Source organism: Ochotona princeps, chromosome 3 (genome assembly GCF_030435755.1).
Source record: "Ochotona princeps isolate mOchPri1 chromosome 3, mOchPri1.hap1, whole genome shotgun sequence".
Lineage (NCBI taxonomy): Eukaryota > Metazoa > Chordata > Mammalia > Lagomorpha > Ochotonidae > Ochotona > Ochotona princeps.
The window spans coordinates 111,008,711-111,031,331 of NC_080834.1; the positions used below are offsets into that span (position 1 = coordinate 111,008,711).

Sequence of the window (22,621 nt, forward strand, 5' to 3'; positions counted from 1 at the left end):
CAGTCAGAGAGCTTCTGAATAATACAGCAGTAATGTAACCACATATAATTTAACTCTGTAGCCCAGATTCTTAACCATATGCATGTGTCTACATCATTAGCAGTTCAGTACATCTTTGCCAAAGAGAAAGGGGGGATGATAGGTAAGACAACAAAAAGTGAATGGAAGGTTGGAGCCCCTTTTAAGAAATACACAGATGATGAGAAATTGATTTTAAAAAGCATTGCCATCTAAACTTGGGCTTATGAAGAAACTGATCTGCAATTCAAATCTGCCATTAGTGAAATGAAGACTCTGCGACAGAGTAGTGAATTAGATCATTGGTACCTAATGTGATGGCAGTAAAAATCAAAATTCTTCTATGGCCTTTTATGCCCTGGATGTTTGTCCTACCGTGATAATCTGAGCTCACATCCTCTTTCGGGGATGAATCCAAGAGAATGAGACCTGTGGCATTGCACAGGATCTTAGAAGCATTCACCCTGCTTAGTTGAATACTGTGCTTTCAATATTTTGAAATTCATATTTTTTTTTAAAAAAAGAGCTTTTGCACTACACTGTGCACATATTCGCACAAATTATGTGGCCAGTACTGCTAACACTCTGCATTCTTGTATTAGATCACACACCTGCCACTACTCCCTGGAAATTGGGCTTTCAATGTTCTCTCTTATTATGAATGCATTCGCCTGCTTAAGTTTTGTCTGACTAATTTCTTGGCCAAATTAACATCTGTCCTCATTTCTCCGCTGCCCAATTATGTATCACATCATTATTGTTCATGTTCAAGTACCAGCTATTCTGCTTCTCATCCAGCCTCCTGTCAATGTGCCTAGAAAATCAGCAGAAGTTTGCTCAAGCAATTGGGGCTCTGTCACCCATAGGTGAGAAATGGATGCAATTCCTGGTTCCTAGATTCAACTGTCCCAGCCTATGTAGTGTGGAAATTTGGAGAATGAATCCAAACATGCAAGCTCTCTTTCTTGCCTTCAATCCTGCTCTGTCACTTTGCACTTCAAATAAATAAATGAATTTTTGAAGACACTGAAAACTTGAGAATCTGGAAAGTCTCTCTCCAATTGTTTTCCACTAACATCATCAGGAGTAAAACTTCTAAAGACAAAACTTGATGGGCTAGATGTTTGTTTCCAGATCATGAAAAACGTTTTCCTGCTTAAGACAGGCATAGAGAGCCCACCCCGACCAGAATCAATAAAATAATAATTACCATCAGAAGCAATCAGAATTGGCATTGTCTATAGTCAGTGAGACAGAACAGGTGGAACAATTATTCCAGTAACTAACTCAGAGAACTGTCCATGGGACAGTTCACCTGAGAAAAGCCTGAACTCCATATGAATTGGAGAATATTCCAGTGCTACATTTTTTCTTTCACCTTGAGTGGAAAAAAAAATGATTCATTCTTCGGAAATGATAAATGCTTTGCAATGATTCAGATTTGAAACCCATAACCAAATCAGTCACTTTGAACCCTCCTAGTGTTTCTGTAAGAGAAATTCAGAATGTACGGAATATCTGAAAAGCTTTGGATGAAAGTAGTAATTTTCTTCTCAAACTCAGAAATGGTAAGCCCAAGCATTTCTGATAGTGACAGGATACAATATTATCACAAGAACTGTTCATCTAAATTTTTGCTTTATAAATGTAGTACTGTATTATACAATCTAGCTTTTAGATGATCTTTAAATTAAAGTACTGACATTTAACAAAATGATCATTCATGCTTATCATTTTGATTCCTAAAAAGCATTAGAATAGTGTAATATAAAATAGTTCACAATTCTGGGGTGTTGGGCATTCTTCAGCTCTTCTATTTTTATGTTAACTCAAGGGCTTTCCACTATGGACATCACCATGAAAACCACTGTGTATTAAAGTACAAAAACGAACGTGGCTTGCTCCTTCTGTGGTACACGTCAATAACCAACCATTATCTTTAAAAAAATCCTTCCGCAAAAACACTATTCTAGCTCATCAAGCTCGATTAGATAGTGGGTAGCATAAACAGGAGAAGTATTTAAGATAATTATTAACTAGTACTGTTCAATATTAATCAGTTAAAATGGACTCCCAACCAATTGAAAGCACACTAGCTAGTGGACTAAATGGGTGTATCACAAACAGAACCCAGCTTTAAACAACAGCACACAGCCTGCTTGGAGGTCTTTAATTTGAAGATCAAATAAAGGGAGACTTGTTAATCTTATTACTTTTTCTTTGCCAATAATATAAATAAGTATTATGTTATGTTAGGCTATATATAATGAAAATGACATGGTGATCATGCTTCAACAGCAGAGAAAGAAATGATAAGCCTATTACTACTACTTTAGCATAAAATAATTATGAAAAAATTGCAAAATGTCTTCAGTTTTATAATTGAACATATATTGCATAAATGTGCAAAGCAAAAGAGAATTAAGTTGAAATGATTGCAATATAGAAATTTAACCAAAATGAAACACAGTTCTGTAGGATTTCACTTTGATTAAGTCTATATTCTGCAAATTCAAGATAAAATGTTATATGCTTACAAGGTTACACATTAGATTAAGAAAATGTAGATTGCCAAGAAAAAAAGGCTCATGTCATCCAGAATTTTATAGACACTCTGGAGAAGATAATTTAGCTTCTCGGTTGCATTATTTGGCCAATATTAAAATAAGAAAAGATTCTGTGAAAATATGTTTCCGTTTAGATGTTTAACAAAGTCATTTTTAGAAGGCAAAAATAGTCCCATATCTTTAAAAGAAATTATGAAAACACTCTACAGTAGCAGAAGGATTTTAAAAAGAAGGTAGAATGAAAATTATTCAAGGCAAAGATTAAGGGATAAATTCACTTCATTTTCAGGAATATTCATCATTACATTCTAGTTTATACAGATAAGGAGGAAAATGAGTTAGAAAATTTCCTTCCTCTATTATTTATTTTCTCTTGTTGAGAAGCTCCCTCCCAAAAGGTAGGCAATCATATTAACAATTCAAAACACTTTCAATGGCAATAATATATAGGGAGATGAAGACTTGTTTTAATAAAGAAGCTGAGGATAATATTGCTAAGATCATATCCAAATGAGAAGCCGTGCACTGAGTTGAGAAAACCCTTTTTAGGCAGTACAGAATCTTGCAAGAATGAAAAATTCTACCTAATGAAAGAGGTGACACATTAGAAAATAAAGCAAGTCTGGAACCTTGGTTAAGGAAGACATTTGGGAATTCCACAGCCTACACTGCAGAGTCTGGCCCATCTCACTGCCTGTTTCCTAATCGTTTTTCCTGCTGCTACACTCTGGAAGGCAGCAATTGATACATGGTGTGCTTAGATCTGCACCCTTATGTGGGAGAATGAACTTGAACTCCAGACACCTACTTTAAACTCCAGACAGTCATGGCCATTGAAGCTAATGTGGGTTCAAACTGGTACATGGAAACTCTTCTGTGGTGTGTCTCTCTGTTTACATCTTGTTGTTTTTCAAATAGAAAGGAAAGTAAATATTCAAGTAAAATATGGCTAATAGATTTTGAAATTGAAAATGACTAATGTTCTTAAAGGAATGGGCCTTGGATAAGAACAACTGTTACCTGGTAAATCTTAGGAACAGAAGAGACAGATAATACTGAAGTGTGTTGTTTTGCTGGTTGATTTTTTTTTTTCTTTTTGGTTTTTTTACAAAAAATAGACTTCAGATTGATTATAGGTTAAGACATTTGGACAAGTGCTTAACACATTGGTTAAGAGTCTCTTGACCCATATGAGATGACAGGTTTGCCTTAAAGAATTGAGCTGAGCTTGTGTCGGCCTTGGTCAATTAGGGAGTCTGTAAGGGCAAATGAGAGCAAGAGCTTTGATTATCAATTTTCCTCCCAATCTTCATCCTGCTAAAGCAAATCTTAAAGGCACCAGGTGATACAAGGAATTGGGTACCTCTCATACTTGTGAGAGAGCTGGGTTAATTTCCTGGCTCCTGGCTTTAGAAAGGCATTATTAGCTATTAGAAGCACTCAGATAGCATACAGTAGATTTAAATTGTCTCTTCCTATTGTTCTCTCCCTCTTTTTCTCTATTTCTCAAATAATAGATATTTTAATTTTAAAAAGAATATTTATAAATTCAGAAGAATTTATAATCCCTTTTGATTAAGAAACAACAGATGTGATTTAGTTTGAAAAACTAGATCTAGACTATTCTTTTTTCTTTTAAAGGTTTATTTATTTTTATTGGAAAGTCGGATATACAGAGAGGAAGATCTTCTGTCCAATGGGTCACTCCCCAAACGGCTGCAAAGGCCGGTGCTGCGCCGATCCGAAGCCAGGAGCCAGGAGCTCTTCCAGGTCTCCTATGCAGGTGCAGGGTCCCAAGGCTTTGGGCCATCCTCAACCGCTTTCCCAGGCCACAAGCAGGGAGCTGGAGGGGAAGCAGGGCCACCAGGATTAGAACCGGTGACCATATGGGATCCTGGCGCATGCAAGGCCAGGACTTTAACTAGTATGCTATCGTGCCGGGCCCTAGACTATTCTTAATCTGAAAATGAACAAGGTATATAAGAGCTTACTTCTGTTTCATTTATATTCCCATGAGCTCAAGCTATAATTGTTGAGTTTAAATACTCAACTGCCCTATCAGGTGATTTATTTCAGAGAGAAGCACCCTGCAATGAAGTTGTTAAAACCAGTCTACTTTCCTGAAGTGAGAAGTGAGAAGAACCCAGAAGCATGGTTGCTGCATTAAAAGATTAGGTAAAGTGATGTTGGGCCTGTCCTGATTGTTTGAGGAGAAACATTGAAGATCAATGATTACTGACTATTGAAACAATGCTCCAGGAGCAAGAGAATAACTGATCATTTGAGGAAATTTCTGGAAAACAACTTTACTCTTGATCTTCCTTTAGTGATATTGAGAAAGCAAGCTTTACCTGTCCATTTAAGAACTGGGGACTCTGGGGCCTGGCGGCGTGGCCTAGCAAGTAAAGTCCTCGCCTTGAATGCGCCGGGATCCCATACGGGTGCTGGTTCTAATCCCGGCAGCTCCACTTCCCATCCAGTTCCCTGCTTGTGGCCTGGGAAAGCAGTCGAGGACGACCCAAAGCTTTGGGATCCTGCACCCGCATGGGAGACCTGGAAGAGGTTCCTGGTTCCCGGCTTTGGATTGGCGCGCATTGGCCCGTTGCGGCTCACTTTGGGAGTGAATCATCAGACGGAAGATCTTCCTCTCTGTCTCTCCTCCTCTCTGTATATCTGACTTTGCAATAAAATAAATAAATCTTAAAAAAAAAAAAAGAATTAGGGACTCTGAAGGAAACATGCTAACCCATTCAAGACAATTGTTGGCATTTTAGTGGGAAAGACAGAAGGCCTGCTTCTGCTCCATAGAAGTGCTGGAGCTATGCTGAGATTGGCAACCCGGTCTTTTACCTCTTGCCGAGTACTGGGAAGTTCTATGCTAGTAAATGGGGAAAAAAATGACCTAATGATTAAAATTTACTAAGTCTCCATGACTTAAAGATGCTCACTTAATTTCAAATGACGAAATAAGTAGCGATGATCAGAATTATGAAAGATGCGTAGATTCAGCTCCTGGCGAGGAACAATGAGCTGGTTTATGCTGTCTCTAACGCACCACTGAGACATTTGCATATGATGTTCTATACCAGTAGTGCAATATTCTACTTCTGATTTTTCCAGATGGTTGAAAACATAACAAGTATGCCTTAGAGAAGATTAGGAAAAGTCTATCAAGGCAGATGAGAGCAACAGGTGATCTTCGCAAGAGTAAGAGTGAAGGCAAGAAGAAGTTCACAGGAATCTCTCTCTCTCTCTCTCTATCTATCTCTGTTGAGAAATATTAATCCAAACAGAACTGTTTAAGACATGATTAAAGGAAAAATAAAATCAGCACTCAACCATGTGTGTCCCCTATTCTAGGCAATTTACTAATAAATCTATAAATTTATTCCACCCTTATCCTCAGAACATGTATAGTTGTTAGAAATTCTTGGCCTACTTGTAGATGAGTAAACTGAAAGAATACTTGAATAACTGGTTGGTGTTTGTAGCAGCACTGTCATACAGTTCTATCATTGCTTACCTAAGCTCAGTTTCTCCGACTGTATCTCCAGCTGCATGCCTACCGATCACCCTTCCCTTAGGCTCAGCATACAGAGCCATGCCGTAGGTATTTCCCAAATGGTTCTTATCATATTATTGAGACTCAGCTGACCAAATTCTGTGTTAGCAAGTTAACCTTTCAGTATCAGACTAAAATACAGGGAATAACTTTTTTTTTTTATAATTGAGCCCTTAACTAAAAAAAAAAACAAAAACACTCAACTGATTAAGGGAAGGATATTGAAAGAATTATAAGGTCATTCAACAAAATTCTTCTAGGAAGCAATAAAAATAATAAATTTTTTTCATCTAAAAATCATTTACATTACTGTGCTAAAATAATGTAGACCCCTTTTGTGCAGATGTAGAGGCTAATTTCATAACATCTACTGAAATGAGGTAGATCTGATTTGTAAACTCCATATTGAAATACTGGCTTTTAATAGAAATTACAGTATAAATTAAATATGCCAAAAGTTGTATTCTCACATAACTTTGTAAGCAGTGTGCTTTAAGTCAAATCAGGAGTAACATAAAAACACTGGAATTTTCTATAAATAATTATTATGAAAACTAAGAATTCAGAAAGTGTAGTCAAATTAGAACAGAGGAAATAATCACACACACTATTCAAAAACTGTCCTATCAAATGTCATAATTTGTTCTAAAAAATTGAGAGGAAGTATTTCATTGCATTTTAGCCACTTAGTTGAATTCAGCTATCTATACTTAAAATTTCTTTTTTTTTTTTTTCAAAAATAAGCTTTTGTTCGCTTTCTGGGTAGAAGATGCCAATTCTGTATGAAATATTTAACAATGGAAAAAATGGCATGTCAGAGTATTACTTTATTTGCAAAATTTATACCTAAAATTGAGATACAGAGAGCCAAAAAGCCTTAAATATATATAATCTGTACTTATTGTCTCTCAAATAAGAAAATGTGAATTATGGAATTTTTTCATTAGCTCAAGTTGGTTTGAACCAAGTTCATAAAACCAGAAACAGAAGGTCATGTAGCAGCAAGGGCCTTTATTGCTGGTTCTAAAAAGCCATTGTTAATAGTTATATTCAGCTGTATTCACAATTATTTGATTTATAATCATACATTGTTGCTAAAAGATGGACTCTTCAACAGAGAAAAAAAAAGAGACAAACTAATGCAAAGTCATTTTTATGATTGTAAAACTATACCAAGCTCACATTTCTAGGTTTGTAAAATGGCAGCATCATCTTTATACCTAGAAAAAAAGCTTAAATAATACAATTCCATTCTACTTTCTGAGCTTGGTAGTATTTTTATCTATTACAGCAATCATTCAGAACAAATGCATAATGTTTTGCCTTTTGCTGTAACATTGATAAATTAGATTTTGTTTGAAAATACAGTGAAAATAAAAGAGAAAGACAGCATTATCCTAATTATTAAAAAGTAGTCATTACAAACCTATTTAGAGCTTTTTTTTTTTTTCTCTTTAGCACTTTCTGGCAAACTACTTGATACAGTGCTCAGATTCCATGTGCTGATCTATGTGCTAACGGACACTTCACACGACCAGTAAATACTCTTCAGGAGCACTTAGGCATGATTTATCACTATGACTACAAGGACAAAGAATTCCATTTCTAATTTCTTCGCTCAGTTTTACGTAAAACAATATGATCGGGTCATTATTTCTATTTTATTATTTATTTATCCTTCAAAGGCGTTTTCCTCTGGAGGGATTAATAGTTGTCAGATATTATAATGGTTAAGATAAAAACTTATACTTCCAAATATTGATATACATTCGGTTGTTATATTTTATAAATTTCTCCTACTTAAATGCATCTGCTTTCTAATGAATATAAAAGACAGCTAACACTTACTGCGTATTGTGTAAGTATTAGAAACTTAATTTATTATGAAAAGTAAGTAGTTAAATGAAATATTACTATTTTAATTTTATAGATGAGGACATTGAGTCCTACAGTCCTGCTGTGGCCAACCCACATCAGTGCAGTTAATAAGGGAAAATTCTGAACTCTTGAAGACCTTGAGCTCTGATTTCTGCAGAACAGGATGGGGTCAATATTTTAACAAAATTATATTTTCTGTGGAATGTGTAAGTTGCTAAAATAATGCTCTCCATATTATTTCATTATCTGGCCTGCCTTTCAAAAGCAAAATTATGTTTACAGATCAAATAATCAAGATCCATAAAATGTGTAGGAATAAAAACAAAATCATTTCTCGAAACGAACACAGGAAAACAAATCTGACAACTGCCTATTAAATATTAAGTATTTATCTGACTTTTCTGCATCTGCGTAGGTCACAAAGAACAAAGCAAATAAACGTCCAAGAATCACATTGGAACATATGTTCTTTTTCTATAATTGACCAGTGTCAGCAATTACTTCCAATGTCTTTAACCTTATGACAATATTATAGTTGATATTTACCTTTTCATAAAACTATGAAACAGTTTATTCCCTGAAGCTAATCTCACTCATGCTAAATTATTTATATATCCATTTCAATATGTATTTTGCATCTGACAGGACAACTTCCTTAGGACCCTTCGACTGACCCACCTGTCATTATGATGGGGTAAACAATGTCACCTTTTCAGTGCAGGATGAATTACAAAGAAGTGGCAAAGTACACCATCCATCATGCTGGCATTAAGTGGGTTTTCGAAGTAGATCTCAGATATCACAAATGCTGCTCAGACTGTTACCAGAAAGCACAAATTGGAAGCTTATACAAATAGCCATATGATGAATGGACATGACAGCTTTTCAAAGAAAAGGGGCACTCCTCTTCTGCGAATAACCTGGTCAAAAGCAAAAGTGGTGTGGAGAGTTTTGCTGATAGACTAGAATAATTTAAGGACTTGTTGATGTTACTGCCTGATAGAAATGCATGCAAACACAAGGTACTCAAATACAAAAGGAGGCACGTCTGGCTCATCAGCGAAAATCACACGTGACTGATTCACATCGGGCTCTGCATCAAGAGACAGAAAAAACAAATCACAGTGCCTTATTAATTAGGCTATGTGAATTTCCATAACATATCAATCTACAACATGTGTGGAAATTACATGCACATATTCTGTGTGCATATAAGTAATTTAGAATCACTTTCCTATTAAAACCTGAAATATTGTTTGTGTTTAAAAAATTAGTATTGTATACCTTATGTTTTCTCAATAGATGTTTTAAATTAGCATACACTTAAACTGGCTCATTTGCATTATCATTATTATTTTAAAATAGTCTTGATCAGTCCCTTAATCTAAATTTTATCATCACTTCTCAAAGTACACAAAAGGGTTTGTTTTAGCCTAATTGCACTTTGTTCCTTTTGATAATCCTTTCTGCTTAAAACTTCTGTAACAAACATGAAGTAGATTTTTACATCTAGAGTTAGCTTTAATTTCTCCCCTTGAATGGTGATTTTTTTTTTAAGATTTATTCATTTTATTACAGCCAGATATACACAGAGGAGGAGAGACAGAGAGGAAGATCTTCCGTCCGATGATTCACTCCCCAAGTGAGCCGCAACGGGCCGGTGCGCGCCAGTCCGAAGCCAGGAACCTGGAACCTCTTCCGGGTCTCCCATGCGGGTGCAGGGTCCCAATGCATTGGGCCGTCCTCAACTGCTTTCCCAGGCCACAAGCAGGGAGCTGGATGGGAAGTGGAGCTGCCGGGATTAGAACCTGCGCCCATATGGGATCCCGTGGGGCTTTCAAGGCGAGGACTTTAGCCGCTAGGCCACGCCGCCGGGCCCATGGTAATTTTTTTTTTTAAAAAAATATTACTATAGGAGTTACCATTGTGCCACAAAGTGTTGAACCACTGCTCACCATGCTGACAGCCCATCTCAGAGTGTCCATGGGATGCCCGGATGGTCTATGTCTACTCCGACTTCCTACGAATCCTTTCAGGAAGAAAGCTGAGGCAGGTTCAAGTATACGGGCCCTACCACCAGTTTGAAAGACTAGGATGGACTCTGTTTCTGCCAATCTCTCTCTGTTACTCTGCTGTTCAAATAAGTGAATAAATATTTCTTTTGGAAGTTTTTATAGAATTTTTCTTTCTTAATTAAAAAGTGGCAGTTTGGGGCTGGCATGATGGCTCATAGCTAATCCTCCACATGCAGGTATCAGGATCCCATAAGGGTGCTGGTCCATGTCCATGCTGCTCCACTTCTGAATTAGCTCCATGATTATGGCCTGGATACAGAGAGGATGGTCCCAAACTCAGCATCCAGAATCCACACTGGAAACTCTAAAGAAGCTCCTGGCTCTTGGCTTTGGATCACATCAAGTATGGCCATTGTGGCTATTTGGGGTGAATCAGCCGATGGAGGATCTTTCTCTGTCTCTTTTTCTTTTTAATAAAAAGTAACTAAATCCTTTAGAGAGTGGTAGTTTTGGGCCCGGCAAGGATAGCCTAGCAGATGAAGTTCTCTCCTTGTACATGCTGGGATCCCATATGTGTGCTGGTTCTAATCCCATCCACCTCTCTTCCCATCCACCTCCCTGCTTGCAGCCTGGGAAAGCAGTTGAGTGCAGCCCAAAGTCTTGGGACACTGCACCCGTGTGGGAGACCCAGAAGAGACTTCTGGCTCCTGGCTTTAGATCAGCTCAGCTCCGGCTGTTGTGGCCACTTGGGGAGTGGACCAGCAAACAGAAGATCTTCCTCTCTGTCTCTCTTCATCTCTGCATATCTGACTTTCCAATAACATCAATTTTTTTTTAAAAGTGGCAGTTTTAAGTCATTTACACATGATGAGAGGTGTCAAGCTTGTCTTATAACTTTATGGACAACTGAATAATCACATGAATCTGCAGCTGACCTTTTTTAACTATGAAATGACAGGAAACATTTAACATTCATAAATGACAAATATATAAGAAAATCTCTGAGCTATAGTTACATGAGCACATAAAGCAACATCACACCGTTCCAGTAACAAGATTAAGAAAACTAAATGACTTTGTAAAAAGTAAAATGAGCCTTTTTTTGGCGGGGAACATATAAAACCACTGTTTAATAGCCCAAGTTTTTCATTTTCAAATTAACTGTTCATCTAACGCCAGTCTTAGAAAGTGATGTGAAATAACTTAATGTTGAAAGATAAAACATAAGAGAATGATCCACCTAAACGTGCCTTATCATAAGTATCTTGACCTTCAAAGAAATTGTTGGGTAAATTCATCCAGAATGACAAAATATAAGGACTGTGGTTTTAGATACAGGCACATAATATGGCAATGTGAATGTCAAACAAATTGCCCAATATTCTGAATCGAGGAAAGATTACTGCCGTTTGTTTCTATGAAAACTCAGTTACTGACCTATTTTGATACTGCCTACTAGAACTATGAATATGTAATTCAAATAAATATGTTTATGTAATTCAAACCAAATTCCATGACTTCTAAGCTGGAACCACCACATATAATATTGTAGTATATTTTAATTAATGGTGAGATTTGTCTCAGGACTGTGCTGATTATAGGGAGACCTTTTGCTGAAGTTCGTATACACTACACAGTGCAGCCAGTGAGGCTGCTTTTTCATCCTCCACCTCCTTAAATGAATATATATTGCAGTATGTATGTTGTAATATATATAATATGAGCAAGTATTCATACTATTTTTAGAATTTCTGTAAAAATAAATTTTTAAAATCCCATTTATAATCACAGTTTAAGTCCCCAAATGTGCATCATGATAGAAGTCAGATACATAGCTTTATTTTATTTGCATTTAATAATGCAATTTAGTTATGTAAAAAAGTATATTAGTATCATACTTCCATATGGAGATAGAAAACTTGCCTATCTGAAGGAAAAGACAATGTTATTCCTAATTTCTACACCATCTTCACTATTTGGTCTGCCAGTATTTATTTACTTAAAAGTTTCAAATTCATATTTATATTTCAGTATATACATATAATTTAGAACTTATACATTCCTCATTTAATTATCACAATAACCTTATAAATTGGAGCTATTATATCACCAAACAGAAATAAGGAACTGCGATTTAAAATGATAGATATGACTCTGGAATGCTTGCACTTAACAATACATCAAAAAACAAAACAAAACAAAAAAAACAATGCTAAAATGACAAACAACAAGCAAAATACCCTCATCAAAAAACAGTTAAACTAGAAAGAGTGAACAAATAATCCTACCTATTGGAGAGTTCATTACCTGTCTCATACATTTCCTATCATGAGAGGCGAAGTGACACATTTCAAATCTTAAATATATAAATATTTCTGTGTGTGCATTGCTAATCACAACACACAGTTCCCTCCATTTATCCTTTCTCTCCACTCCATATGCTAAAATGTGCCTCTTCAAAACCATAGAATGAAATAGACTGGCACTGTCTGGTGAGCAAAATGTGAATGACTCAGTCACACATTCAACACCTGAGAATTAAATTCTCCTAACATGTTTTCACTTTCAAAATATTACAAGAAAAGGGTCAGGCAATCCAAATCTTCTTCCCTTTCTTGGCACCTCCACACTGAGAACATTTAATGGTTACTTTTGTATGCTGCATCTTGCCAGTTAGTTCCATTTAGATGAAAGCTGTTGTTTTCTAATTCTATTTCACTGTAAATGACAGAGACAAATGGCCATATTACCTCGAGAGTTCCTTTGGCAGAGTAAGCTGCATACGAGGAGAGCAGGTCTTGGCTGCTGTCTTTTCTGGCATCCTCGTTGCAAGGCTGGCCATTAGGATGAAAGCATTGGCCGCTGCTGCTCAGAGTCACAGTGCTGGGAGAAGGGCCTGGCAGACTAAGCAGCACAGAATAATTTACTAACTGTACATCTTCCAGGCCCAAAGAAATCCACTGGGCTTTCACCTTCTTGGAAACATCCATGTCGTCTTCACTTTTATATAGTTGTACCAAATTTCTGAAAGAAATTTAAAAGACACACTTAAAGACAGGGCAAATATTGTGCAAAGAAAGGACTATTTAATTAGGAAACAACTATTCATCAAGGCTGTGGATTACTGTTGAAGAATCCTAAAGTCCCACTAAAAGGAATTTAGTTTGGCTTATGTGATATGTTTGGACAGCAATTATAATACATCTAAAAAGAATGAAGTAATTTCTTAAATTAAGGACTAATAAAGCAGCATGAGATTGTGAAGAAGATTAATCAATGTCAACTAGGCTTTTTTATGAATTCTGATTCTTTCAGTATCATCAACATAGAATCCATTTAAAACCTCAGTGTCACACTGGTTAAGACAGTTCCGTGTTGTCATTAGTAAGATTCAACATACAGCTGCGTGATTCATGATATTTGATATTTAAAATAATTCAGACACTACTTTAAATAAAATCCACTTGTTAAATTACATGATACCATGAGCACAATGAGCAAAATCAGTGTATTAAAGTAAAACAAAAGCACAACTTTGATAAACCACTGTGAAGTGAATGTTTGATTTGTGCTGCATGCAGTTTATATCCTTATCTAACAGCACTGCTGTGCAATCTGTTTTTGCCCAGAACATCTTAGATGGGCCAGCACTGTGATGTGTGGATTAAGATTCTCCTTGCAATGTAGATGTCCCATAACAAGACTGTTGGTTCTAATCCCAATCCCATTTCCCATTTTCCGTCCTTCCCTTTCTTCCCTCTCTAGCTCCCATTATTTCTTCCTTTCTTTCTCTTTCTTTTTTCAATATTAGTTTGTTTCTATTAAAAAGAACAGATTTACAGAGAGAAGAGCAGATAGAAAGATTCTCCAGCCACTGGTTCACTTCCCAAATGGCCATCCCGGCTGGAGCTGAGTTGATTTTAAGCCATGAGCCTGGATCCCCTTCCAGGTTTCTCACGCAAGTGCAAGGTCCAAGGTTTTGTGTCATTTTCTACTGCTTTCCCAGGGTACAAGCTGGGAGCTTGATGGGAGGTAGAGCATCCAGGACATGGACTGGCATCCACAGGGGATCCCAGCACTTTCAAGGTTAGATTTAGACTTTGAGCCATCATGCCAGAACCTCCAGCTTCTAATAATATGCTTGTATCTTGTATTTTAGCTGCTACATTACTCCTTTTCATCAAGTATTGACTTTTTAGATATCTTCTTTACCACTTTTCCTGAGATAAATGTCTTAAGGTTGCATCTAATTTTTCATTGTACACAATGCTGCCATTTAAAATTTTGATTTGTGGGGACATGGTGCAATGGCTCAATTGTTTAATCCTCCCGTTGCAAGTGCAAGGATCCCATATGGTCACCAGTTCATGTTTTGGCTACTGTACTTTCCATCCATTTTACTCCTTTATTGATCACCAACACTTAGTCTTGTATGTTATTTTACACTTTGCCAATAGAATGAGTGTGAATTTCCATTTCATTTCATTTTTGATTCAAAAATACAATTGCTGGATCACAGGATATGCTGAGTATTGTTTCCAAAACTTTGTATATTTCCAGCATTACTTATGAGATGTCATAGCCAATGTATTTAATTTTTGCATTTCAATGAGTATAAAATTGCAGCATACTGTAGCTTTAATTTGCATTTCCATGATTACTGACGAGGAGTTTTTCATGTATTATTTAATGTTCCGTGCTGCATTTTTGTACGTCGCCATGTTTTTCCTTGGCCCACATTTGTAGACATTTTTGCTGTATGCTGGATAATCCTCTTAAGGTCATATGCATGAGACATTTTCCTCAAGATTTTTACATCTTTTTTCATTTTCAATGTGTTAACTTATGATAATTAGACAGCAGTAAATTAATGGTAAATAACTATTAAGATACGAGTTCATAAATTACTGGATTTTTTTTTTCCAGAAAGCTTCAGAGACATGCTTTTCACATTTCAATATCTATTTGGGGGATGGGGCAAAAAGCCTGAGAAGGTTGAGATGCATGAATATAACTTCACTTTTGCATGCAGGAATTACAACCCAAGGACCTGTTGTCATACACTCTCCACTAACATGCAATCATAAGTCTGTCATCTACAAGCTTCCAAATATGTCTGGATCTGTTTGAGCATTTATGAGCTTTCTCTGTAATAATTTGCTATTCTCATTAGTATTCCTCGCACATCATGATATGCAATGTGAATATTAAGAATAACTATTTTTACTTTTTAATATATATATATGTTGCAATGACTTTTTTTCTATGCCATCTTTGGAATTATACAGATTAAATTTCAACTTGAGAAGAAAGATCAATTTTAAGCACTCCATTTCATAATAGTTTTACATTTACAAAATAGAAATTGTGAGGTGGTAATACAAAGAGTTAGTCTCTCTACATCCTATAATATCTATATCATTTTAATATTCCACATGGATATTTTTGTCATAATTTATAAATCACACATTCATTCTGTCTTTACTGTTATTAACATGCATGTTAAAGTCTTAACTGCCTAAGGCAAAGATATTAAAAGGTGCACAGTTTACCAGGAAATGATTGTATTACGTGAGCATGGCCCTCATAAAATGATATTAGTGCTCATATGAAGGAATCCAGAGATGCTCTTTTCTCCATGTGAGGAGACTGCGAGAAGGTGTGGTTCTCCAGCAAGGGACCCTCAATAGCTGATCAAGGTCCTCATCACCTTGATCACGGACCTCAGAGTCTGCACAACTGTGAGAAATACATTTTAGCTGTTGACAAGTCGCACACTCTAAAATACTTTGCTATAGCAGCCTAAATAGACTAATTTTTTAAAGTCTGTGTTTTAAATTATAATATATTTATCTCCTTAAGTCTGACATAAGGGATACTATTTAGTTTATTTATACAGTTATTGTGCTAAGCTATCTTACCAGTTATAGAACTTTGTTTCTTTTTCTGTAAATCGTTATCATAATAGAACAATATGGGCTTTATTATTTAGTTTCTTGTAACTTGTTGTCATTTCTTTTTACTAGAGGCCATGATCAACAGAAAAATTGTGACAAAAAATGCAATAACGTGTGACAGTGGACACTTATGTTTTAAGTATCAAGTTCTTCACTGTCTTATTGTTACGGTTTTATTTTTTATAAGTGGGAATTGAATTTCAACAAACATTTTGATGCATTTATTAAGAAGCTCTTTAATATGGTAGAAAGCATCAGAAATGTTTAGAGTTAAATCAAACTAGAATTCTTGAAATAAATTTCTAAAATGACATAAATTCTAATTTTGAGTTACTCTGTAACTTAATTTCTAACATACTCATATGCTTATCAGTCTATGTTTAAAAGTATATTTGGCATCAGGTATAAATGACATCTTTTGGATATCATTTCTGTCTAATTTTGATGTGATATTATGTAAACCTGATAAAAACACAGAGGGCTTTCTTTTGATCTAGTTTCTGGAAAAGATTAAGTATGTTGATATATATTTTAAAAATTATTTACAAGCTAAAACACTCCATACTTGATGCTACTGCGGAAAAATATGAACTGCTGATTCGATTTCTTTAATTTTAGGCAACAATTTTTATGTTTAATTCTCAAATCACAGTTCTTCATTGCTTTCTGTGCCAGCTGGTATTAAGTCTCAGATCTCTAGGTTTCTAGTTAGATCACTCACCTCAGTAGCATTTCCTGCATTTTGGTACCTTTCTTCATTTCCCTGTACTATTCTGTCAACTCAAGCTAATAGTTTTTCTAAATAGATTTATGTTAAAACAGACACACCCATGCTTATCTCAGAACATCTATTTTAAGATACTCCTCAAACCAAAATTACATTAGTTCACCTATATATGACACTATTTCTTTGCAAGCATAAATGGCTATTGTTAACTCTTCCAAGGGGAAACTCTTACAGAGTAATTAAGAATTATGACCTTAACTGCTTCTTCTATATAGTTATTAATTAATTTTTTATCAAAATTGAATGGCACGATATCATTTGGCACACACTGTTGATTACATCAATCATCACTTCACCATAGTTGATGACAGGATTCCAATATGTACGTGAACATTTTTATAATAATCTAAAGCATGCCATTATATTAGTATGAAAAAGTAATATAAAATAGATTAATAAATTTTTAGGCCACACAGTTACGTAAGAAATGATACTTCTGTTGAATCATTTCTTATTTAACCATGTTTAATGCCTTAAATCTTAATAAGTTAATAAACCAACTATTCAAAGTCCGTCTTTCTGAGGTTGCTCTTTAAGTTCATTGCCTTTGGACCCAGTATGGTAGCCTAGCAGCTGAAGTTCTCACCTTGCATGCACTGGGATCACAGATGGGTGCCGGTTCTAATACCTGCAGCCCCACTTTCCATCCAGCTCCCTGCTTGCTGCCTGGGAAGGCATCAAGAATGGCCAAAGGCCTTGGGACCCTGCACCTGCAAGGGAGACCCAGAAGAGGTTCCTGGCCCCTGTCTTTGGATTGGCTCCGCTCCTGCCATTGTGTTCGCTTGGGGAGTGAAACAATGGACGGAAGATCTTCTTCTCTGTCTTTTCTCCTCTCTGTATAACTGACTTTCCAATAAAAATAAACTAAATCTTTAAAAGTTTATTGTGCTTTATTGTGCTTTAGATCTATATATTTTTTGCTTATATTTACTAAGTTTTAATAAAATGATGTAAAGAAGTCAATATGAGTTATTTACATTATTTCAAATGAATAATTAGTCATCTAGAGAAATTCTTCATAACACAAATGGTCTATTTGAAGAATTACATTAGCAATTTCAAATCACAATTTAAAAATGGCTAGATTTCCTTGATAATCTTTATAATTTTTCTGACATTCCCGACCATAAATGACACACAGCCATTTAGTAATTGCTTAGTTTACTGTACTGAATAACAATTGCTACTATAGTATTAATTGCACATACACTCAACTTACTCATTTTAGATAAAGCCGCAAAAATAGAAGTATGTCACCGAAAATCACAAGATACATATTTGCCACAAAGATTTGTGCCATTTTAATTTTTTAAAATAAGAGCTTCCATGGGCCACCAGTTTTGGCAGGCAGCATAATAAACTGTCATGCCTGAGACTTGAATTTGGAAATAACTTTGCAAGGGTGTTCCATTGGCCAATGGAGACTGAAAACGGGAGGATTTGGGATTTGGCGGACAAAATTCTGTTTCTATCAGTGTTCAACACCTGCTCCTGGATAAGCTGCTGAGCAACACTGATGTCAGGATTGGAGGAAGCGACGCATGTTGCATCCCTAGTACTGGGGTGAATGCCAAGGGTGTACTGCAAATGAATGAGGAAAGAAAACATCCAGAGAAGGACACTAGCATTCCACAAGGGGAAAAGCATAATTGGTTATGCCCACAGAGATTTTCCTTGGGGTACACACAATAACAGGCACACAAGATGCTAGTCAATATCTCATTTATATGAAAAATCCGAAAGGTTTTAAAATGACTTGACATCCAATAGAGTAACATTCTGTGAATCAGGCATTATACATGTCTGGTGAATTTAAAGACAAATAGCATGAAGTTACCCTTTTCTGTGTTAATTTTACTTTAAAGATATTAAGTCTGAAAGATGTAGTATGAATGTAATACAAATACAAGAAAAAAGTTGAATAATCATTAGGGAAAAGCAGCATCTCAATATGTTTTCTTGTTGAACATCCACTAGTGCCTTGCCAAGTGAAACCATGAATAGTTATCCAACTAGACCTTCTAAAAGCCTATACTGACATAAACAAAGACGTGCTAAACCATGTATTTATAATCTATGGAATAACAATTTTATGCCTAATAATCAAATAAAACTCTCATATGTAACTATAATTAACATTTTTCAGATAAGTAAATTAAAGATCAGTCTATGTGATAGAGATATAAAATACCCTAGATTAAGTAAATTGGGTTCCTACTATATTACATGGTATCTTGGAGTTTTAGTAACCTATTGTACTTCAGAAGGGTAACGTAGTTTCCCAATCTTAGCTGTAGCTGGAATGCTTAGCGGTAGCAAGCACAGCATATTGTCAAATTGATTAGAGATGGGAGGTTGGTGGAAAAAGATCTTTATGTTCATGAGAAAATTAAACTTACACAAATTGGTGTAGTAAATTCAAAAAAATGAAATTTCAGAGTTAAGAAATGTTGTAAAGAAAAAGATAGCTGACTCTTCATATATTCCATTTTTGAAAATCTTAGTGCAGGAATAGTTCTCAATAAATCATTAACTTGTGAACAGGAGGAAAAGCTGTGTGTTTTGCAAGTAATAGAAGACATGCTGATGGACTCAGTGCCTGCCAGCTATGTCTCAGGAATGAAGCTGATATTCAATAAATACTTGTTTAATTAATTTGGTATTTATGTCAAATTTGTGTTCCGCATGACTGTAAAATGAGCTTGACATTCACAGAACACAGCAATAAAATGAACTGTCAACACATCTATTAATACCTGTGCCAGAGGGGGAAAAAAAAGAACCTAGTCTTATAACTCTTTCTACATCTATAGAGGAGATAATTTCATCTTTGGTTAATACCAAGCATATATTTGGAAGGCAATAAAAATACAATACACTGTCTTGTGTGAAGCACCTAAATACAGTTATTAGAAGGCAGAAATATGACCGGGTCAAATGAAGTCTATCCAATGTGGACTAACTAGAAACATCATACAAAATACAGCAGCCTTCCTCTGAAGAATTACAGTTGCTTTTAATAAATGCGGTTTACGAGGTTTTTTTTTATCTGAAATGTTATATCACAGGTAGGTTTTCAGATGGAATTGTTTTAATTTTGCACAGTAACTCTAAAACAGACTCACACATATACAAATAAATTAAATAAGTAAGAGATAACAAGTTTTGCATTTTGCCTGCTTGATTCTCCAATGAAATGGCATAAACTAACAAAATGATGAAATTTATATAAATATATATTTGTGATTAAATAACTATTTTAATGTTCTTTCAGTAACTGAAATATTACTGAATAACTATTTTGGAGAAACATTCTATTTTAATAAAATTGTAGCAGAAGTAACTGACTCCTGTTACAATTCAAAATAAACACATTTTTTACAGAGAATAGAAAATACATCACACAAACATAATTCTGTTTCCTTGTTAGAAACAGAGAGAATGTTGATACATGTTTACTAATCTAAAAACACAAATATTCCAATTACAAGAAGTTGATTTCATACTTTTTAACACATTCTAAAACTCCAAATGTAGCAACTAGTAGTTTGTGATTTGTAACTATAACCAATGATGTGTAGTAATTATTGCTAGTGAATATACACTTAAGACTATATTGAAAATATGATTTTAACATTATATGTACTTAATTTTTCTAAATAAAAAATGAAATCTTGAGTTGTACTATTAGATTAATGAACACAGGACAGTATTAAAATAATTTTATATATCATCTTTCTGTGACACTGTAAATAACAAAAAGTCGTGTCAGAAAAATGATCAGTGACATTCATGTCAGAAAAATAATCAACACACTTGGAAACTTAAATATTATTTGTCACTTGCTAATCAAGAATATCTTATTTTGCTAGGATATAGCATTAAACAGTAATATCCATTTCAACACCCACCAAAGAATCCTGCTTAAAAATAATACTCATTACATGATGGTTTTCATAAAATATGAAATGACTAACTCTTAAGACCAGCCAGACTGATGAAGTCTACTGAAGTTAATCTGTGGAGAAAGCAGGCTTGTGCAAATAATGACAGGGAACAAAAACAATTGGCATTAAAACTGCACAAGATAAAGACAGTTTTGACGCCAATGCATCTCGCATGTTTTTATAGAAGCTTTGATTTCAATTCTTCATCTCCATTACATATATGATAAAAAAAAAGGTTTGTTATAGGACAAGAAATGAGAAGTTCTCACGTTGGCTAATTTCTGATTTACACTATCCCTATCTAATGTGTCAGAGCCCAGTCTTCCTTGAGCAAATGGGAGCTTTGGGAGATGTAGGATAAAGACGTTTGGATTCCACAGAAGAGAACTTAGGTTACTGTTTCTGCATGCAAACTAGATGATGTTGTAGGTGGGATTATCTATGGGTTCTCCGTTTCAACACTGTTGGCAGAGCATGCTGACCACATTAAGTGTGGAGGGTGGCTAAACAGATCAAGCTTCAAAATGGAGGTGGGGGGCCCTTTCTGAGTCTCGATCAAGCATGCCTTGTGGGCACTGGACTAGTTAACACTATCTATGTGTCAGAGAGACTTCTCCAGGCAATAAAATCAGAAACAGAAATGTATCATGTTCTCAGATGGAGGAAGAAATAGAGTAGCCAAGAGAGTCACATCATTTCAACAAGTATGAATTAAACATTTGCTGAATCAAGGGAATATAAAAGTTGACATCTGGCAGAACGTGACAAAAATCATCTTAATTTCTTTTGCAACTGCTCAGCTCTCCACCTGTTCCTACATTTTTGCTTTAGATACTCACTCTCAGCTCACATTTGTTCATTATTTTTTCATTATACCAAGGGATATGGATTACATAGCAGACATTGTATAGCTATAGGGGCTAAGAGATTAAAGAAACTGAATATTCCACATTACTAGTGAAGCAGGCTAGGATTACAAGACAAAAACTGAAAATATCAAAACGAAGCAAAAAAAAAAAAAAAAGAAACCAACTACAAAAGGACAGAGTTGAAAATTTAAACACACTTTGCCTCTGATATAACACACCGAAAAGGAAAAGAAAACGAACGGCCTAAATAATAAAAGTTTAAAAATTGACCAATTTAACATTTACTGTAGAATATATCTGCTAACTTTATAAGTGCACAAAATATGCTTACAAAATTAGTTATATTCTATGCAATAAAGCAAATCTCAAAAAATTTTGGAAAACTAAAATCGAAGTCTACTTTCTGTGAGCACAGTGGTACTAGTATAGGGACCAATTATTTTTAAAATGTAAGAAATTCCAGATGTTTGGAAATTAAGAATTGCTTCATAAATATTCATTAAATCAAGAATAAATTTAAAAATAATTAGAAAACTATTTTAAATAGAAAAGAATGAATATATTAAATATCTGTATTTGGAGGAATCACCTAAGAGAATACTTAGAAAGAATTGCTTCAAATAAATATATAAAAACAAATGCAGAAAAATTCAATTATATAGCTTTAATTTTAACAAATTAGGAATGTTGCTGTCATATAAATTAAAATGAAACTAAAAAGAAGGAAATAAAAAATAAGAGTAAACACACATGAAATAGATAACATTGTAGAGAGAAGAAAAATTCAAGAAAGGTAAAAGTTGGTCATATATTTTCTTGCTATCTGTAAACAACCTGCATAAGATAAAAGAAATAATTATAAGGTACAAATTTTCAATACCAAGAAAAAATGAGAAAAGATTATATCAAATGTTTCCAGATATTAAATATACAAAAATACATTTAACTTCATTTGTGTCAATATATTTTAAATATTTACAAAGCATAAAATGGACATTTAAAATTCAAGGTACTAAAGTGT

General features: G+C 34.9%; 1 protein-coding gene across 3 annotated transcripts in view; it reads right to left on the reverse strand.

The window, feature by feature from the left end:
• Positions 1–22,621, reverse strand: part of NAALADL2 (N-acetylated alpha-linked acidic dipeptidase like 2) — a 1,067,904-nt gene that overhangs the window by 501,838 nt on the left and 543,445 nt on the right. For all 3 annotated transcript variants that reach the window (XM_058661080.1, XM_058661082.1, XM_004591287.4), the window contains one exon: positions 12,791–13,064. In XM_058661080.1, the coding sequence (XP_058517063.1) occupies positions 12,791–13,064 (274 nt within the window). The remainder of the gene's footprint in view (positions 1–12,790; positions 13,065–22,621) is intronic.